The sequence below is a fragment of the Pithys albifrons genome, chromosome 1 (genome assembly GCF_047495875.1).
Source record: "Pithys albifrons albifrons isolate INPA30051 chromosome 1, PitAlb_v1, whole genome shotgun sequence".
Taxonomy (NCBI): domain Eukaryota; kingdom Metazoa; phylum Chordata; class Aves; order Passeriformes; family Thamnophilidae; genus Pithys; species Pithys albifrons.
Genome location: NC_092458.1, coordinates 19328514 through 19344041, shown reverse-complemented (window position 1 = coordinate 19344041; position 15528 = coordinate 19328514). Strand labels below are relative to the sequence as shown.

General features: G+C 40.2%; 1 protein-coding gene across 2 annotated transcripts in view; it reads left to right on the top strand.

Annotated features, from left to right (window-relative positions):
* The window catches only part of RASA3 (RAS p21 protein activator 3), a 134205-nt gene that overhangs the window by 99365 nt on the left and 19312 nt on the right, over positions 1-15528 (top strand). For both annotated transcript variants that reach the window (XM_071573662.1, XM_071573744.1), the window contains exons 6-11: positions 2688-2768; positions 5499-5571; positions 9801-9880; positions 13693-13797; positions 14296-14452; positions 15301-15449. In XM_071573662.1, coding sequence (XP_071429763.1) covers positions 2688-2768; positions 5499-5571; positions 9801-9880; positions 13693-13797; positions 14296-14452; positions 15301-15449 — 645 coding nt within the window. The remainder of the gene's footprint in view (positions 1-2687; positions 2769-5498; positions 5572-9800; positions 9881-13692; positions 13798-14295; positions 14453-15300; positions 15450-15528) is intronic.

Below are 15528 nucleotides of genomic sequence, written 5' to 3'. Positions count from 1 at the left end.
TGTGTCCTCAGGTATAGATCATACTCCCTGGGATCACCCTCTGGTGTATGCATGCTCTTAAAAGGACTGCTTTTACTGAAACAGGAATCATACTCCCTCTGAACATGCTCTGACTGTTTAAATTTCACATAATTCTTCCTGTATGGATGAGAGCTCGCTTGGTAGCCATTCATCAACAGCAGAAAATTGGCTGACTGATATAAAGCTATTGAGATACTATTTTACTTCAAGGAACTTTTAGGCTTCCATAAGAAAGCACTGGTAATGTGGGATGGGGAGTGTGATGCCGGCACTTGGTGTACAGTTGTTCTGTTTAACAGAAATGTGTTCAAGCAACATCTGCTATCCTGAAAGAATTACCAGCAGTCATGTCACTTGGCAAATTGTTTCTGTTGTGAATATACTCCTCCTAGTCTACTATCTGAAGACCACTGGAAGGAAAGTAGTCTGTCCTTTACTCGTAAGAAAATCAAGTTGCACCTGTCTCTTCTTTCCGCTGGTACTTATCAGCTTTTCATCCTGCACTGACAAATACTGTGTCAGAAGACTACAATGTAAAGTTCCCTGTAAATGTTCTTTCTATTCACATCTGTACTTTCTAAATTTAAAAAGTGGCATTTCCCTTACAATATTGATTATTTGTATTATTACACGTGCAAAAAAAAGCTTACTTTCTCTGTGGGGTAGGTTGGGTGAATTTGGAATAGACTTGGTTCCTTGAAACAGATACGAGGTCTATTTATGAAGCCTCTTGAGAGATGTGTAGCTGTCAAATAAACACGTTCCTTGGGTACCTCCTGCCTTTCTGGAGCAGCAGTAAGGGATGGGGAAAGAAACTAAGTTATCTCAAATGGCACTATATGCATGAGTTTAGGCAATCAAATTGATTATTTTGTGTATTGCTTGATGTTGAGGGTTACTGGAGCTTGCACCATGTGTTTCCAGTTAGTGCTGGGATAGAATTTGTGCCTTGAATTTCGCTGTTTGTGTGCTAGCACTCTGCAATATCCAATACCTGCTAAACTAGGCAACTGGGAAGCTTCTAAATTCCGTCTATGTGGAAGGTAAACTTGTGGTGAAATAATACAAGTCCAGAAATAAAAGCAGCACTGGACATTTGCAGTCCAGGTTTTTCCCAACTTTTTCTGTGGTTTTGATCTGTGATTTCACTTGCATATCTAGAATACAGAAAATAATTCTAGTGTTACTGAATCAGCAATGAGGAGTCATCTAAGTTAATAATGTAATACTTTTCCGTGCATGCAGGGGCTATGCAAATGAGAAGCGTGAGAGTCACTTGTGAGTGTATTGTTTCAGGCTGTCTGTATTAAAAGCCAGTTATGTAGCATTTATTCTGAGGGATCACGGGCAGGAGAATCCAGCTATTAATGGAATGTGCTACTCATCTGCCTGTGTGTGTCCCTTAGTGAGATCTTCAGTCTTCATGTACTTGTAGTAGTGTGTGAACCTATAATGACTCTACCTCCTCAGGTACAAAAATGATTCCTGTATTGGTGAAGAATACTATGCAGAGTAAATAATAATAGGTCTACAGTTAAATTATATTTAAAGTCTCCATTGTATGTTACCAAATAACTTGCCTTGTGGATAAGATTGGGAAGCACTATCTGTTACTAAATTTTTATTTATTGATCTTTTTAGTATTTTTCTGAATCAAAGCTACTGTCACTGAAAACAATAAAATGGATATTACTTTTCTTCTGATTTTATAGTGCCCAGGAGGTTGCAAGATATTTCACACTGCAATGATAGTACTACTCACTTGCCCAAAGAGCTTCAGAGTTTGTCTTCACTGAAATTTTGCAGTTGTAATTTTGTAAATGCTTTAGTTCAGCCGACTTACCTATTAGAAGCAGAACTTGTTTCAGGAGGGAGAGTCCTGGCAACTGGTTTGTCTTTGTTTTCATCTGGCGCTGCTTTCCTCAGTAGGTTTTAACTTGTGAAACATGAAACATTGCTTTACTTTTTTGAGGGAGTTGTGTTGGGTTTTTGCTTATTTTTAATTTTTTCTTCTTCCCCAAAGGGGTATTGAAATGAGAGTGCAGAAGTGCAGCTTTCCCACCCTGGCATGCAGGAAAACCCAATTTGTTCCATGCTCCCCCTCCAGTGTCTCTATTTCAGAGCTGCTGAACATGGAGAAAGGTGGCGGTGTCGAACTCTCTCCTGGTCTATTGTTAACACACCTTTTCAAATAAGCCCATGCCAAATTTTGTCAAAAGCATTAGGCCTTCATCAATGTTATTCTGAGGAATTACTTAACTACTGCTGGGATCTGTCTGTGTTGGTTTTTTTAATCTTCTGTTACAAAAGTAAATTATGGTTATGTCTTTTGGTGAATAAGTTGTCACAGAATTTTAAAGTGCTGACAGCTCCCATCTTGACAGCAGACTCTTACTTCATGAACCTTAAGTTGTCATGCTTGCATAATAAGAATCCTTTGAGTTAAGGTTTCTCAGTAATTAAACAGCATTTTTGACCCCGTTAAAGTTAGTATTTAAGACCAAAATATGTTTTCAAGTTCAAGTGTAAATTAAATGTTTCTACTTACTGACATTTCCATTCCGTAAAGTATTATGAAAAAAGAACAGGATAGAAATGCTTTGCTTTGATTTTCCTTTCAGTCTCTTTCCATTTAATTGATTTGTCTTAATTTTCTTCTTTTTTAGAGTTTTAGAGTGCCAAGGGCTGCCCATTGTGAATGGGCAATGTGATCCCTATGCTACTGTTACCTTAGCAGGACCCTCCAGGCAAGTATTGCACATCCTTTCATTTTATAAGGATGGTTTCTGTTTCCTTTGTCTATTAGAAATCTGCGTTCTCAGATGGACAGCTGGGAATATTTAGAATATGTTAAGTGTTGGTGTGTGCACGTATGAGCTACTGAATTATACTACAGTAAGTAATTTGAGGCTTATTTCAGGTTTTATTTATGTAAAGATCTGAATAATCTCATAATAATTTAAATATCCTGAAGCATATGATTTGTGGTTAGGCTTAATTTATGCATTTCCTCACTTCACAGTTGGATTGCCAGTATTTGAGTAAATTTATTGCCTAGTTTTGGGCAGGGGCAGAAGAGAAATCTGAATATATCAACATCTTGTAGAGTATGCACGTTTGTATGTGAATATTTAAAGTGTCTTCACTTTCAAGGTGTGGCAAATTAGTGTGTATGTCAAAACCCCTATGTGGCTCAGTCCTGCAATTTGACATATGCAGACATAATAGTGTGGGTAAAATTTGGGATGAGGTTTTAGTGATAAGATTCTGCATAATACTCTTCATTTAAATTTGAGATTCAATTTTCCCATCTGTTATAAAAATTTCATGTGCTGTTGGATGTCACTGTTTTGTTTCTGCTTATCTAAAGTCACCTTTTATGTCTGTGTCATTTTGGAAACAAAACAGCTCTGCTGTGACCTCAAAGAATCAGATTTGGTAGCATGGGCTATTCATAATGTTTTACAACAGTTTATTGAAAATACTATAAATAAGAAATATTCTTGACAAAAATTCATATTGCATGCAGAAGAGTCTTGGAGCCTGTCTGTATTCTTCATCTTTCTCTAGGTGTGTTGTGCCTGATCTCCATTAATGAGCTGTATGTTTGAGTTACACACTTTGTTTTAAGCCTGTAACTTGTTTCGGATGGCACTGAGTGGCTGTTACTGAAACTGTAAGGAGATTGTTTGACTAACCTGTGAATGTCCCAACTTACCTTTGTCTGCTTCCCTCTGTCTCCCAGCCTGGATACTGCAGGACTATTGATAATGTATTTCCCTTCAGATTAAGGAGAATAACCTTATCCTATTCCTCTGCTTTTTGGTGGGGGCAGAAGGCTCGCCTCCTATCTCCAGCAAGCAGCATGCAGCTTATTCCCATCCTCTGCTTTGTAATTGCTCAGTAATTGTGCTGCCTTAATCGCCTCCCGTTCTACATCCTGTTTCCCAGTCCCCTCCCAGATGGGTTTATCAGTAAAGAGGTTGGTTGGCAAGTGTGGCTGATGAGATGGGGTTGGCAATCTGTCCTATGTCCTGAAGGCGATTAGTCTCTCTTATCTCTCAGCTTCTACGAATAGCGGGATATTCTTAATCTGTACATCATTCTCCTATCTGGATTTTTCAATGCCTTTCATTTTAGAGTAGGAAAGCTGCTTTATTTGGCTGCAGTTGTGCAATGCCGAGAATAAAAATTTCAACAAATGTGCAGCTGTTTATTGTTTGATTTGTAAGTACAGGGGCATCAGGTTTCCTGACGAAAACTTTTTCTATTCCTGTGTTATAGATGGGAAAACATTGTTTACTTGTGGACAGGCCCATTCAAGTCAAATAGGAAGCCTATAGCAGCACTGGGAATTGGACCCAGTTTTACTTGACCTCTGAAATACACAGACTTGTCCAGTTAATATAAGCAGTTACAAGCTATCTAAGCAGCTTTGGTGCATGAGAAATGACAGATAGATGTTGGGATGAGATGATTAGTAGGTCAGTTTTCCACATGGCTGATGTGCCTCTCCATCTGTGTCTGTTTTATCTATGCCTGCAGAGCTGTAGGGCAAGATTGGTGACACAGGACAGCACACAGCTTTCCTCTTGTAGGTAACGAGAACAAATCAAGCATAGGTTCATCACATTTGGAAGTCATCAAACAGCTGTTGGCTGGCCTGTGAGAAATGCACTGGCTGGCTCTAGCCCAATGCCAAGCAGTTAGATGTCTGTGTTCTAAAAGGCAGGCACAGGCAGATGGCACTGCTCATAGAGGATGAATGGGCAGTGCTAAACTTGATCAGGCCTGGTGAGTGGTTGGGAGGAGGTCTGCCATTATCTTGTTCCTACAGAAACAGTAGAAATAGAGCCTTCTGCTCAGCAGTGCTCATAGTAATTTGCCACCATGACATTAACTAAGTGCTGTTGGGACTGCAGGAAAGGAATGGTAATACAGCAATTAAAATTTCTTACTGAAAAAGTCTTTCTGGGTTTTTTGATTATCTAATATCACTGACAAGCAGTCATTGATTCTTCAGGCCAGGATTATAAGATACAAATCACAGAGATAGCTGTGTTTGTCTTTATCTCCTGTGTCTTTTAGAGTATGGGAAATTTTTGAGTCATGTAAAGACTATGACAATCTTTCCAATGTTGCTGCTTAGAGCCTCGTTCTTGCCAGTTGCTTTGTACAGATAAAAGATTCTGCTGGATCAAGGAAGTGACAGAATCGGGGTCCCAGGGTGTGTGTTTAAAAGAGGATAACAAACTGTGATTGCTGCCACTTTAGAGAAATAGGCCTGCATTGAATCTCGCTCTTAAATGTGTGCAACTCTCTGTGCCTTGCTGTGCTGGAACCCCATAACATTCCAGTTTTATCAGATAAATCAAGTGGATGGCTATTTCCTCTTCAGGGGCTCTGTTCTAGGATAGCACATCTACTAATGTTGTGTCTTACCCTGTTTTTTTGTTTGTTTTGTTTCCTTAATTCAGATCAGAAGCCAAAAAGACTAAAGTTAAAAAGAAGACCAACAATCCACATTTTGATGAAGTGTTTTATTTTGAGGTTGGTATTTCAAAGGAATGGGTGATAAGCTGAAATACTATACTGTAGATAGTTGGCACAGCATCCTGCTCCATGTTGTGCCAGCTGTCATCTTTGAAGATAGTTTCAAAGCTTGGTGCAGGAGAAAGAAGTACTTGGGATCAGCCTAGCCGTCTGCTGAGGGAGCAGTGTATTGCTTCAGCTCGGTTACTCTGTAGGAAAAGCTTGAAGTTGGGCACTTCTGAACAATAGACTTCATGCTCAATTGCAAATCACCCCAGTAGAGTTTTGAAAAAAACTACAGTTAAAAATGGGGGGAAAAAAAAGCAACACCCGCCTCACACACAGAAAATTTTTTTTAAGTCTTTGTTTTTATAGCTGCTCCACCCTGTCTTTCCCAGTCAATGGGAGGAAGGTTATCTCCTTAGGAGTAATGAAAACTGTAGAGGAAAAATACACTGCTTGTTCTGGATGTCTACCAGTCTGCTGCAATACCAGTGCCTTTTATCCAAGTGGGTGAAATTCTACAGCTTTATTTAATGCAGAACATTTTCAACAAGTCCAGTTAAGATAAAGTATAACTTCTGTGAAAGCACTCATTTCGGTTCTTTCTGGCAAGAGCAGCTGTAATTGTGGTGTGTCCATACATATATGTGCATGTGTTTATAATTTAGATACCTCTTGAAACTTTTCATTCTGTCTTCTAAAGTATGTGTATCTTTCTCTTTTTCTCTTGGACATCATAGGCCTGGTCTTTGCTTAACTGTTCTATTTCAGGAGACACCTCAAAAATGTATCTGGTATAACAAAGTTGATGAAAGGCCACAGTAGCCTAATGCAGTTGGCATATATTGAAAAATCCTTTCTGCTTGTATGGCCGCATCATTCAGGTCACATTTGCATTAGAAATTGTTGCTGGCATAGGGATAGCACCTTGGGATGTGGTTTCTCGAGTCAGTTCTGGAATACAGACAGCCACATCAGGAAAAAGAGCTGGGGAGAAGGGAGTTGTACTAGTGCTGTTGCACTGTGTGGATCTGAAGTGCATGTGTCATTTGTGGCATTGCTGCCTTCCCCTTCCTTCTACAAACTACTGTCTTTGCCTAGAAGCCTATAGTTGGACTGACTAATCTAAAGTCTGTCATACCAACAGAAATGTGCTCTTGTTGATGCAATGTGTTTGGATATGAGAAACAGACACAGCAAGTTCTTTATTGGCAGGAGCACTTTTTCAGTGCCCAGGCGGGTGGAAGCCATGAGAGTTGGCCAGCATGGCTATCTAAGGTGATCTTTTCTCTGCTAGCCCAGCACATCTCATCTTAGGATATAACTGCCCTGCTAGCAGTGAGCTTTGGTGCCTGCTTCCTGGCTCCCTGAGACTCTGGAGTTGCTGTGTGAGCATTGTTGGCAGGGGAGAGATCCATGACGCTGAGCGCTGAAACCGCACTGATGTGTCTGTGTTTGCTCAGGACTGCCCAGAATTTCAGACCATCACCTGGCCCAGAACTGTGGTCGTTGGCAGTGACACAAGAGTGATGCTACACGTAAATAAACTAAAATGCGTTTCCCTAAACTTAACACAGGCAGTTCTGGAGGTGCCTGTCACTGAGAATTTTTTAATGAGAATGCAGTCAGGGAATTCAGACTGTATACCATTGAAAACTTCACCTCTCAGATTCCTCAGCCCTCTGTGTGCTGCAGAAACAGCGAATGTTAGGTATTTAAACACTGAACTTGGCAGTGCCACACTGGGAGAGGAAAAGAGAGAAACAAAGCATCTTCCAGCTGGAGTTGGTAGGGGGAGGGGGCTGGAGTCTTGCTTAGCTTGCCTTTATGCTGAAAGCTGGTTTGCGTGCAAGTACCAACAGAAGCAAAACCTGAACTCAAGCCCATGCCCCAGTTGTTCTGCTAACTCAGAGCCAAATGATTTCTGTATGGGTAAGAGCAGAGCTTGGAAATGTCTGAATCAGCCAGAACTTGAAACACAAACATACCCTTGGTGCAGACAAAGCCGTCATAGATTTATGTCATTTTGAGAGTAGTTAGTGCATATCAGGCTGAACATCTTCAAGGAACAATGTTCAGTAGAAGTGCTATAACTGGGAAATACATTCACTAATGAGATGTGGGCAGACCTGTGGTTGGTGTATGCAAACAAAGTGCTCCAATTCCTGTGGAGCTGCACAGATTCATACTTTTGACAGCAGTGTCACTTTCTGCTTCCAAACAGCTTCATCAGCTTTCCTGCAGTCTCCTAGCACAGTGATGGGCCATGCCTCCAAGGAAGAAGCCAATCTGTAAAAGGCAGTGATTGGAGGCTTTCTTTTCTACAACCAGAAAGTCACATGGATTTAATTTTCTAAATGGAAAATAGCTTATCATTGGTTTGGGAAATAGAAGGGCTTGTTTAAGGGGTGCTGTGAGTGAAACTTGCACCTGATGGTTAGGAACCATTTTCACTGTGAGTTCAGCTGCAGTGTGGTGTGGAGCTCTGTATGTAGCTACAGAAAAATGGCCCTCTTACAGGAACTGAAGGGGGGAGTGCTGGGAACCTGCACATGGTAGAAAACAAACAAGCAGCTGATAAGCAGCTTGCCAGCTTTGCCAGGCTGGCAGAGTTGTGCCCCCTGTTTTTGTAAAATGTTCTTTGACAGCTAGTTCAGCACTGTGGACTGGGGCTTTCCTCCTTCACAGTTTCATACAGCGGTCTCTTTAGGAATGCCACTCTTGAGCTGTATTATCATGCATCCTAAGTAGTCATACAGGTGAACAAAGATACCTCATACATGCAGATTCCAACAAAACTTCTTAGAAAAGTGTTTACTGAAAAGGGACTTCCCATAAGTTTAACCTGTGCTATATAGCTTTTTAAAGCAACTCATGTGACAGATAACAACAGACTTAAAAGTTTGCTTCCTTATTAAAAATGACAACATTAGCTCCACAATGATAGTAGAAAATGTCATGTGCAGTTATGTAGGATAATTTGCAGGAATGGTGAAGATAGTGTTTGCAAGGCTAGGTTGAGGAAATTTGTACTTAACTGCTGAAGTCGTAGACTGTATTTAAATCCACTGTGCTCTTGGGCTTACCAGCTGCATTTGATTCCATTAATCTATAGCATTTGATCTCCAGTGCTGCCAGTACCTTCTAGTTTTTATGTATTGTCTTGAAAATGTTCCTGCCTCACACATGTACAAAAGGCTATGAGTGTCTTGTGCCAAAGATTCTTCTTGGGTTTCTCTCCACTTAGCTATATCATTGCCTCCCTTGTTTGTGGCATTTCTACCTCATGTACAGTACAAGTACACATTTACAATAAAAGCCAGTTCTTGTGAGTGGGAAGTATTAAGCCACAAATGTATTCAAACCTACAATAAAGTTCAGCTTCTGTGTGCAACCAAGAGCTGAACCCACACATCATACACCCTTGCATTTGATCAGTTCCTGCTGTGGTTTCAGCTGGGTGGAGTAGCCTTTTTCTCAAGTTTGACACACTATACAAAAACACAAGCATCAAAGTCTTTTTATAATCATGCTAGAAAACAAATTTTAAGAAATGTTTGTACAAAACCATTTTTTCTAATGCTCTACACTTGCAGCTTTCCATTTTTTGCCTGTGCTTTGCTGTTTAATGAATCTTGAAAATACGATTGGTGAATTGTGCAGCTTGTTCTATATTCTGATATGCATAACACAGGCTAGGAGTTCTTGCACAATTGGTCTGCTCAGTATTTGTTGCATGGGCAGGTTAATTGACTTCCAGGATATCAGGGCAAGCAGAACGTAGCAATTTTAACTAGATACACTGCAAAATGTTCTTAAGGGTGGTTTTCATTCCTCCCCCACTCTCTTCAGAGTGCCTCAGGGCATCTGTTGTACAGCTGTATTTAAAACCCAAATATAAATTGCCCTTTTATTTCCCTAGGTAGATTATAAAAGTGGTGCTCCTTTCAATGGCATTTTTCTGTTGATAATGTAAACTCAAAATGCTATAGTAATACGAAAGATGTTCTTTCTCTGTAAAGAAAGTATGGAGTATCTAGTTACTCCTGGTTATGACTGTGTAACCAGCACTTTTGTGTAGTCAGGAATCTGTCTAGTTAACATGTTTATTCACTTACATGGATGTGTCAGGACTCAAGTCACTGCTGATAGTAAAAGGCAGTGATTATCCAAAGGTTTGTACAAGTTGCATCAGAAAGGTTTTGTATCAGATCAATCTGTTACAGTTTCTTTCTTTTTATTAGGTTACAAGACCCAGTAGCTACAACAAGAAATCCCATTTTGATATTGAAGATGTTGATGAAGTTGACAAAATGGAGATTAGGTAATATAAAACAGTATAAAACTGTCTTCCAAAGTTGTGTAACTTTGTAGTAAACCCTGTTTTCAAAGTGGCAAGCATGGTTTTGCTGTTGATAAATCAAGATGGGGCTTCATCACTGTATCTGTATGTTCATTTACCTTCACTGTCTTGTAGATTGTATTTTGAGTGTGTGTGATGGTTCTGATGCAAGAGAGATCCTTATTCCTTATTGTTTTCCCTTGTATCCTGTGTATACTGTGTGTATGCTAATGTGTGGTTGTCATTAAGCACGGCCTTTTATGTCTGTGCTCCCCTTTCCTCCCTCCCTGCCTCTCTCCCCCCCCCCCTTCCCTCCTTCCCTTCCTCCCTCAGTTTCCCAGGAGAGCCCAGAGGCTCTGTGATGCTCTCAGTTAAAGAGTGTATTTTCTTTATCACCTAATTTTTGCACCCCATATAAGGTCCTTCTTCCCTGGAAGGAAAATCTTGAACTCAGAGTTTTTCTGGAGCAGAGGCAGTTTCTCTTCTCTTTTGCCTGCCAAACAGTAACCCCTTGTTGCAAGATTTGGTGTGATAAAAGTGAAATCAATTGCACAGGAAAAAAGCAATTCTGATTTCAAAACCAAAACTACCCTGCCCCACCCTGTGCCACCCTCCCAGTACTATTTTAAACCCTGCTGAGGCCAGTCAACAGTATCTGTGTGGACAGATGAGTATAAGAGTGGAGATGAGTATAAGAGTGGAGGGAAGAAAACAGCAGGCAGTACGAAACTTGAAGATGCCACATGTATCATACCATCACATACATTGAAACTCAAAGGCTTAGGCCATCTGGTGATCTGGATGTGTTGTAGAAGAAAATTGCTGTATCTACATCAGGCGGTGAGAAATTCCCCTCTCCTTTATGCTACGATTTGGAGGAAGAAAGGTTGAGGGAGGTAGTAGCACCCCCTTCCTCCCCAGGTATTCCCACTAGAGAGGCAGTGCTGCATCTCCCAGAATGTTCCCTAGTTCCTTCTGAAGCACAGCTGGCTGTAAGGAAAGGAGGGGAGACCAGGGAGGGAGAACAGTACTGACTCCCAGCAAGCAAAATGCATCTCTGTTCATGAATGAATGAATTGAGAGCTGTTCTGATTTGACAGTTCGCTGCTGGTTCATGTAGCCTGTCAGTGTAATATCACAGCACTCCGAGACCATTAATGGATTTGTGTTTGCCACGGCTCTGTGAGGCAGGAAGGGCAAACTATTTATATGTAAGAGACACAAAAGCTGTACTCGGAGAACATCTGTGTCAGGCAGTGCAAAGGTAGCTGGTTGAGGGACAACCCACAGCTAATTCATGGGAGGAAAAGCACAGGCCCAGGTGCAGTGCTGTTCTCTTTGGTGTCAGTGTTGCAGCACAGCAGATGACCTAGTGCTAGTACTAGACTGTATTTCTGCAAAGCTTTGCATGCTGTAGGCAGATAGGAAATAGCATGTCACATGTCCCGTGGGATGTATGGGATTAAATGGGCAACTAAACCACATCTTGGTAGTCCCAGTCTAGTCTTTATAACCATGATGCTCAGCCATACACTGATTTTAAGTGAAAGCTAGAATTCTCTGATAGTTTTTGTGATAGTTTGGAAGAGGACCCTAGACAGTGGTTACAAATTGCTTAATATTTCAGTGATTCTTGTTTTGTACTACTGGACTGAATGCAAGTATACAGTTATTTCACTTACTAAGTATATTTTCTAGACAAATGACTGCAACAGTAATGTGTGTAGAGCTGAACTTCAGAAAAGTCTGTCATTCCTGAAAACCAACGTATCACAGTGTGGTAAAGATGAATAGTTTGAGAGGAGGACTACAAAACAGTTGGGTAAAGACTAAGTATTTGAATAGTAAGCAAGAGCAGATAAAATGTTAGTCTTGGTTGGGCAAATTCTCAGAGGTTTTGTCCCCTGTAGGACAGAGTGTTTTTGTTTCCATCTCAGGTTCCCCTTCCACCCCCGCTCACTTCCTCCTCTCTGTTTAGTGGGAGTTAGATTGTCCCCATGCCCCCTGGATGGATCACACAATTTATGGGTTCGAGGATTTGTTTTCTTTTTATCTCCTGAGAAAAATACAATTCCACAGGGTAAAGAGGAGACTTAGTGTCTCATGGTTTCTCTCTAAAGCTATGAAAGTTTTCTTGTTTTGAGTGGGTGTAGGAAGTTGTAGGCAGGACATATCAACACTTGGGGACCAGATGTTCTGGTGAATTCATTGTTTCTCCTCCCCCTCTCTGCTGTTTGTTTCTTTCTGTGACTACTGTGTGTCCAGTTTCAGAATAATACTAGTCATAATTTTGCCGTTTAAAAATTTTGGGAAACAATTACCTTTTACACTCTGAGGTCTGTGTGTTAAGATTTTTAGTAAGTGCTGCTCATTCTTGATACTCCAAGAGCATAAACCAATAATTTCAGAGTTTGCATGCCTGCTTTGCTTACTGTGTAGTGTGAGATCTGCTTTAAGTTGTTAATTCCTTTTGTACAGATCCTTTGCACTGATTTTTTTTCTTTAACTGTGGGGAAATATCCTTTGGCTCTCCGTTTGTACATGTTATTGCTAGTTTGCATCTTGAAAGAGTTTTGATAGACTAGAAACCAGCAACCTGTAAATACGTGGTAAATTGTAAGTTTGACTGTGTAAATAGACTTAAATATTCCTCTTCTTCTGCAGCTGCTTTTAGCTATCTGAACTGGTTAGCAAGATAATAACCCATCAAATACTGAGAAAGGGGAGAGGAGGTTGAGTTTTCAAAAAAGTTTTTTTCCTTTTGGACAACTCTTGCCCTGCAGAAATACTGCCAAAATATCAGAGTTTGAAGAACTTCACCTAACAGGCATGCAGTCTGAGACGATGGTTTGTCTAGTGTATGACACTCGATGCTTGACATATTGTTGACAAATACAAGGCTCAGAGGATACAAAAGTGATGTCCTCTGCACTTGCATGAGATAGGATAAACCTTTAGCAAGACTCTCAACATGCATTCCTTGACAAATCTACTGTGACTTTCTTGAGACTATGAAAGTTGTGTAAGGATGCCCATGATTTTGGGGAAACAATGACTTTGCACATTATCCAAATTAAAGTTGCTCTTCTAAAAATCATCATTATTTGAAAACCTGTATCTCTTTCCATATACCCTTTTTTTTTCCTCCCCAAAGTTTAAGGCACATTCAGTCTCTCACATAGCTGCAAAATAGTCAGCTGAGTTTGTTTTCTAATAAAAATGCCTTCTAGAGGAAACCTTAAAATAGATACAGAAACCACCTTGGAGTTTGGAACCCTCGCTTCAAGGTGGGTATAGCAGCATTTATCTAAAAATTTTAAGTTAGACATCAATACTTCTGCTTTGGATCTCAGTGCAGTTGCTTTCCATCCTAATGTTAAAGAGCCTAAGAAAATATCATCTAGAGATATGTACTAGAACTTCCCAAAATGCAAGTGACTCACTTTTTTTCCCTGGTGTCAATTTACCTGTATTTTTCCAATTCCTGGTATAGCCAAATGATCACAGCCCTCTGAATCTCTATCAATATGGATAGTGGAAACAGTACAGATGAGAAAAAGTTAATCTAAATAGTTTTTTTCACTGATGTTTCATGGAGGTGAATTGCAAGGCTTCAGAAATCTAAGGTAAGTTTATCTCTACTGTTTGGAAACCATTTCTGTACAGTTTTAAGTCTTTCTAACTTGTAGGCTTGAGGGGAAAAAAACCCAGCAAGTTTAGAAAAAGGTTGGGATTATTTGGTTTTATTTTTTAATTTATTATTAATATTTTTAATTTGTTTGTTCTTATTGTAGGGTTGATCTTTGGAATGCCAGTAACTTGAAGTTTGGTGATGAGTTTCTAGGAGAGCTGAGACTCCCTTTGAAATTTCTCCGACAGTCTAGTTCTTACGAAGCATGGTATTTGACATTTTTCTTTTGGAGAATAAGTGGAAACATATGTCTGCTGTGGAGACTTAAGAGTAATTACTGCTATGTGATAAAGTTTAAATGGATTTAATTTGTATCTTTTTTGTAAACAAGCCAAAGTAATCTTAGCAAGTGTAAGGACAAGAAGTTTTGATAATGTGATTAGAGGTTTCAGTCTGCCTCTGTTGTGTGTGGGAGTTTTAATATGTTTGGTTTATCATATATTTACTGCAGTTCATCAGCAGTGCCATGGTTTTAGTGTGTGGGGTTTTAATCATATCTACATAAATCTTATGTTCAGAACTTCCCATGTTGCAGTTGTTGCAAAATATACTGGCAAACGTAGTTAAAAAGTCTGATTCAGAACTCTGAAGAGTTTGATACATATATCAATACTCTCTGTATCTGTACATTTTCTATATGCTCATGGATAGCCTGAGTTAATCTTGTGTTTCAGCACAAACTTTGTCTTACGTTTTTACCTATCAGGTATTTCCTGCAGCCCAGAGATAATGGTAACAAGTCATTGAAACCTGATGACCTCGGTTCCTTAAGGTTAAATGTGGTTTACACTGAGGACCATGTTTTTTCCTCAGACTATTACAGTCCACTTAGAGACGTCCTGCTAAAATCTGCAGATGTTGAGGTAATTTGCATGCACTGTTTGTTGTTTACCTGCAGATCCTTCTCCAGGGGTCTCTGATTGTTTGTCACTGTCTCGCTGGCACCATAGTTGTATTGCAGTTACCAGAGAGGTCAGCTGCTTTTTCAGACCTGAGAGCCTCGTTAAGCTCTGCATATCCCTGGTGCTTGTTTTCAGTCCTTGTAGAGATCTTTATCTTCATGCGGTGTGGGGGGTGAAGGCACACCCAGGAACACCAGTGGGTTTAGGTTTTAGTAGCAGCATGTTCTCCGTGAGTTTTTAATTTTACATGTGAAAATGCAAAGTAAACTTCAGTTTGACCACTTGTTTTCCTTTACTGGAGAGAGGAACAGTTTTGCTTGCCTAATTGAGAAAAACCCAACCTAAAAATTAATCCTGAAACGTCAGAGAGTTGTACCATGTGTGCCCTTATGTTGGTTTTTTTTTAACAGTTGTAGCAGTGTTTTTATTTTTTCGGGCCAAGAACTGGGTTCTGTACTCACTGTGACTTGAACATGAGAAGGGTTAGGTAGAGGAGTTCTTCCTCTTCTCTTGCTTCCCAGGCAAGTGGCTTTCAGTGAAAAGACAGCCATTAAAAATGGGGGGGAGAGGGAGGTGTGGTGAAAAAAGAGCCTGTACTGTAATAGTTTTTTAGTTGCTGCCCTCTTGTGATCAGAACTTACAGCCCAGAAAAACTGGGATGTAGCATCCACCTGTGTTATGTCCTGACAGGCTGTTAACTAGCCATGGCACCTGTTGTGTGGGGTTCTGCATTAAGGAGCTAATGGTGAAAGAAAGAATGCTGGTTCTGGAAGGATTTCTCAAAGCCTTTATTTCTTTCCACTGTTCAGCCTGTTTCAGCATCAGCTGCACACATTTTGGGTGAAGTTTGCAGAGAAAAACAGGAAGCAGCCATACCTCTTGTCAGGCTTTTCTTACACTATGGCAGAATTGTGCCTTTCATAAGTGCCATTGCAAATGCTGAAGTGAAGAGAACTCAGTAAGTACCAAAAAAACCCTTGCTATCAAATATACCTACTCAGTATTGGCTAGTGCTAGGATTCTCCACTCAGTTTTTC